Raw genomic sequence first — 5,831 nt, forward strand, 5'->3', positions numbered from 1 at the left:
CATGCACTCTGCGATGAGGTAACTTAAAAAAATGTTGAAATTGAGCAATAAAACTACACTTCAAATTCACAAATTTATTTAGTTTTGATTGTTCTTATGTTAAATATATTATCAGAAATAAATCTAAGATTGAAGATTTTTTTGATCGAAACAAAACAAAATACAAAATTATAAAGAATGATAGTTACTAAGATTACAATTATTTCTCTGATTTTTTTAGATTACAATTATTTCTCTGATTCTTTCTGTGAAAAAACTAATGTCATGGATCACACTCAGTGATCCAGTATTTGTCTAAATTTCATGAAACTATATATTAACTTGATTGAATGGCACCTTCACAAAATTTAAATTCAATAAAAGATAATAAAAACCATACCATAGTATTATCCTCGCCAACTGAAATGAAATTTTCAGATGGTCCATGACGGCCATTAGCCCAGATCGACATTGTTAACCCTTACAGAAACAAAGGCGTGTAAAGGCGCAATTAAACCCTCACGTAATTACTACAAAATATAGCAGTGTATAAAAGCGTTATACAGGTTTTACATGTGACCGTGGGGGTAGGAACTCGGCGAAAGAGAGTAAAAATCTTTAGGAAGTCCCGAAGGTGACGGAAGTGGCGACAGAAACGACGGCGACGGCAAACAGCGCGAACCAGGTGACGGAAAAGAGGGGACTGAGCTTCTGTCTAATGACAGAACATTATCGCCCCACATTGACGGGGCCTGAGCAGCCGAAAGATTTTGCGTCTGTTGACGTGAATTCACAGCCAGATTGGCCCAGAAAGAGTCGATCGCCGACGGGAAAGGAAACTGCATCGAAATTGGCGTCAAAGAATTTCCATTTGTCGGCGGCAGAGGTCCCGGGTTCGAATCCCGGGCAAAAGGGTTGGGGCCAAAAAGAGGCGGGGGCCTGATTTGACGGAGCCTTGAGGGTTCATTGAGAATTTGTTTGCTGGTCTGGTTGACGTTATTTGACGGAGACTGAGATCCCGTGAGCATCTGCACTGTGTTTCGAAATTCGCTCTTGTGGATTGTGTAAACGGGGGTTTGAGTTGTAGTGTTATTTCGCTTGTTGCTTCCTTTCCCCACTTTGCCTCGCACTTTCAGAACATGAAAATGAACATTTTCGCCATTATTATTACTCCTGTTATGTTCCTTCATTGCCGCTTCTTCAGACAAAAATACAGAGACTATAAAATTTCTGTCACCGCCGGACTTCTATTTATATAGGCGCCGCTTCTGGAACTTTACCCATTAAACCATCCGCTACTTGTTCCGCATCCGACGGTTCCAGATCAAAGTACCTTTCCTCAAGTCCATAAACGTGCTCGACATTTAGGCGACGGCTAATTCGTGCGGGCCCCACGGCCCCTTAAATGTTTACTGAACCACCTGTTGCTTTTCTTTGGCGAGCACGAAAGGAAACTGACACGTGTCTGAAGACAGCAAACCTTTGACCAGGGCTCACGTTTCCTTTTTCACTGTTGACCTGGTTTTGAAAACGACGGCCTACTAAGGCGTGTCAGACATTTGACCGCCGCCAATATCGGGCTTAAAAAACACATAGTTTCCCTAAATCGGCTTCTGTAGCAACGTCTACGTATTCTCCAATATGTCTGGAATGAATCTGCGCCCTTGATTACCAAATCGGTGGGCTTAAGATATAATATTTTCTCCGTGAATCCCGTGATGTTAAAATTTCCACGTGAGAGGTGTCGTATCGCATGCAAAGAATTTGCATGCCGGCCATGTGAACGTTCGCTCAGGGGTGACGTAAGCATTGATGGTTACGTCTTCCAGAAGGGGGGGCAAATATTTTAATGTCAAAAGTATGACGTGTAAAGGAAATTCTAAGAGCACGTGACTATTGACCAGGAGATATGGAGTCCTCTACAAGGGAACGAAATTTTACTGTAATAGTAATAGAAACGGCAAAATATTTGACAAGAGTTAATGGATTGATAAATGTCATTCTCTACCTCATAACACCATATACTATTAGACGATTGTAATGACAAAATAAGAAAAAAAATTAAACAAAATTTTAAATATTAAATTGATTTTTATAGTAAACTGTGTCTCAATTAAATTAAAGATAAATTTCATATTTGGTTTCAATTTTTGTATGTTGTTTATGTCCACCAACCATCTCAATATTATATGTGTGAAATTGATGTCATGGATGACAAAACTATTTAACAGTATCAGTATTTGTTTAATCTGTTGGCATTGTTTGCAATGAGTCAAAGGTTAAGAGTTTCTTACATAAATGTCACAAATAGATAGATGATATACCAAATTTACTTTTTTTAGCATATGAAAAACATTTGACATAATGGTAACAATGGTCTATTAATGTGTTATTATCTATCCTTAATTTTCATAAATTATTTATGAAATATGGGTTTACTTTTATTTCGTGGTTGATGTAACTAAAATATGTTGAATGTTAGCGAAAGTCTAATTGATAAGATGGTCATGCTTATATAGAAATATGGGCCTACTTTTGCCCCATGATTGATATCGTTACAACAAAATGAAAGGTTTGTGCGATCAAAGTATAGTTGGTGAGATGGTTATGTTTGTAAAGATTATTACAGTTGAATTTTTATAAGATTAGTTCGAATAGGGTAAAATTCCTAGACGACTTTGATGAAACATATAAAATATGTATTTAAAGTTTATGAAAAGATGAAATGAATGAAATTTACTATTATTATAAGAAAAGCCATCTACTAAGAATATTATAATTTTGAAATTGTATGAATAGTAAAATGACTTGAAAATATGCTTACTAAAGAGTAGTTAGATGTCACACACTTAAGGAATAAACTGGTTGTTTTTTTTTTTTTTGTTCAAGACAAATAAAAATGATTAGTAGTGATAGTGATATTGGTAAAGGGTTATCTTTATACTTTTAGTAATATTTTTATTTAAATGTACCTTGAGATTTTTTTTGTTCAAGTGCCTTGTTATTTCTAATAATATCTCAAGTTCATTCTTAAATAGAGATAAATTAGTAAGCAAGGAATCTTTTAGTGTTTATACGTTATCATTTTGTTATATTTGATATTTTTATTTCTTGTATTTGACTATTGTAGATTTTTCACAAATATCAAATTCGATGAATTTTCCTTAATCTAGACATAAAATATCTTTTAAAAATCATAATAGGACTTTATTTCTACATCAAGTTCAAGCAGAAAAAGATTTTATGTTTCTTTTACATGAAATCATACTTTCTGTGAAAGCAACAATTACATGGTCAAAGTTGCATAAAATACAAGGTTCAATAGAGTACAAAATTTGATAAATGTCATTCTCCACCTCAAAATCATATATTATTAGATGATACTGATGATAATAAGAAAAATAAATAAACAAAATCTTAATTATTATATTGGTATTGCATGGTGTGATGGTTAAGTTGTTGTGTTGTTGTTCTTGTCGTCAAGGTTCAAACTCTATCGGGGTGCTATTGTTGAATGCATAAATGGGGATGAGGTCCCCCAATTGCAACCTCATCGGTTCATAGCTTTGGGTCAAAAGTATTTACCTCTTTTTTTTAAAAAAAATATATTAAATAATTTTTTGTAATAAAATTTGTATCAATTAAATTAAGATAATTCTTATATTTAACTTACTATATTATTAGTGTTCACCAACCATCTCAATATTATATATGAAGTTGATGTCATGGATGATGAAACTATTTATTAGCATTAGTTAAATCCATTAGTGTTGTTAGGAATAAGCCAAAAATTAAGTGATTCTTACATAGATGTCTCAAATAATTGGATGATATACCAATTTTATTTTTATGTTACTTTTTAAGTATATAGAAAGTAATTGACATAATGGTGAGAATGACCTATTAATGTGTTATTGTCTAATCTTTGGTCCTCATAAATTATTTATGAAAAAATGGGCTTTTTATAGACGTTGAAAGGCTAGCAAAATTCTAGTTTATAAGATGGTCATGCTTATATAGAATTATGTGCCTACTTATATCCCATGGTTGATATGGTTACAACAAAATGAAAGGTTTATAAGGTCACAGTCTAGTTGGTGAGACGCTTATGTTTATAAAAGTTAATATACTTGAATTTAATAGGATATAGTTGGAATAGGTTAAAATTCTTAAGTGACTTTGATAAGATATGTAAATTATGTATTTAAAGTTTATAAAAAGATAAAATAAATGAAACCTACAATTTCTATAAAAAAAAAAGTCATCTACTAAAACTATTATACTTTTGAAATTTTATGGATAGTAAAAAGAATTGAAAATATGCTTACTAAATAGTAGTGATAGATGTCACATTTAAGAAATAAACTCATTTCTTTCTTTGATTTAAGAAAAATGAAAATGATTAGTAGTGATAGAGGTATCAGTAGAGGGTTATCTATAATTTTAGTGAGGCTTTTATTTAAATGTACATAGATCCTTTCTCTTCAAAGTGCTTTGTTATTTCTAACAATTTCATAGTCACATAAAGATAATAGTAAGAAATGAATCTTTTATTGTTTATATGTTATCACTTTGTTATGTTTGACATTTCTATTTCTTATATTTGACTATTCCAGGTTTTTCATCATTTTCATATTTAATGAATTTTTCTTGATTTAGATATTTAAAATATATTAGAAAATTCATCTTTTTAGAATAGACACATATCACACCATTATTTATTTTATTATCTTTCTGCACCAATTTATTAGGGGATGTTTTTAACTTTCTATAGTTATCCTCATTTAACAATTTTGTTTACAAGTTATTTATTGATTGGAAATTTAAAAGCTTAATCACCACAAAAGTTATATAATAATTAGTCTTTGAATCAAAATGAAGTTGTGACATGGAAGAAAAATCACCTTCTACTACAAAAAAAAAAAATTTACTATCAACAAAAACACCTAGGATATTATGTTTTTCTATAATAGATTTCTCAATATTTATATAAACTTTACAAGAGTCTATTTCTTCAAGTATACCATATTAGTACAACTAAGACTACATTCTAAATTATTTTTAAATAGCTCATTATAGTTGGATACGAATATATTGTACCTTCCCTATCTAAGTCATACCTATATCTAAATCAAAAACTACATAGGCAATGGAAGGAAAAGATAATAATGAAGAAGAAGAAACCCTAGAAAGAACTTGAAAAGAAGACAAAACTATAGATAAAGTAGGAATTAGTAAAGAAAAAAATTGTGGATCTCTTATTGTAAAGGAATCCTCCATGTCATCACATAGATGCATGGTTGGTATGAATCCAATTGAAATGACTTGGACCATACATTGAACATTGATCACATTTGAGTTGATCAAATCATTTCAGTTGGATTCATACCACTTGTGTACACCTAAGCCTTACATATATAGGACAAGATGAGGAGATGAAAATGTGGGAGTAACACTCTAACTACCCCTCCAAATGTGCTACACTTGAGAACTCACTTGACATAGAGTGTGTGAGCAAGTGTCAAATAAGAATGCACTAGGTGTCTCACAAAGTGAGGACACATGTATCAACCAGATGTGGTGAGACAAAAGCATAAACTAGCCTATGTAAAATAAAGCTAAGTGTGAATAGGTCACTAACTAGAAAAATGATTACCTAACTAGTTTGATAATGACTTTATTTACACTAACACCCCCTAAGTGAAACTTAAGGGGTAATGTATGCAATATGACGAGGCTTGGCTACTAGGCCATGTTTGATACTCAAGTACAAATTTATCACAAAGAAGAGAAAAAGGGATAAAAACCTAGTGAAAAAACCCCTTTCCAAAAGAGAAATGATGTATGAAAGA

At 31.9% G+C, this 5,831-nt stretch overlaps 1 protein-coding gene across 1 annotated transcript; it reads right to left on the bottom strand.

Annotated features, from left to right (window-relative positions):
* Positions 1–364: 364 nt before the first annotated feature.
* LOC131047147 (uncharacterized) lies at positions 365–1,210 on the bottom strand. The gene has a single exon (XM_057981004.2). It carries the CDS (start codon positions 1,167–1,169, stop codon positions 549–551), a length of 621 nt encoding a protein of 206 aa, XP_057836987.2. The 5' UTR covers positions 1,170–1,210; the 3' UTR covers positions 365–548.
* Between the last annotated feature and the right edge of the window lie 4,621 nt (positions 1,211–5,831).

The sequence above is a fragment of the Cryptomeria japonica genome, chromosome 3, assembly GCF_030272615.1.
Source record: "Cryptomeria japonica chromosome 3, Sugi_1.0, whole genome shotgun sequence".
Taxonomy (NCBI): Eukaryota; Viridiplantae; Streptophyta; class Pinopsida; order Cupressales; family Cupressaceae; genus Cryptomeria; species Cryptomeria japonica.

Coding starts and splice junctions, on each gene's coding strand:
- LOC131047147 (XM_057981004.2), bottom strand. CDS start 1,169: ATGAAGGAACATAACAGGAGTAATAATAATGGCGAAAATGTTCATTTT.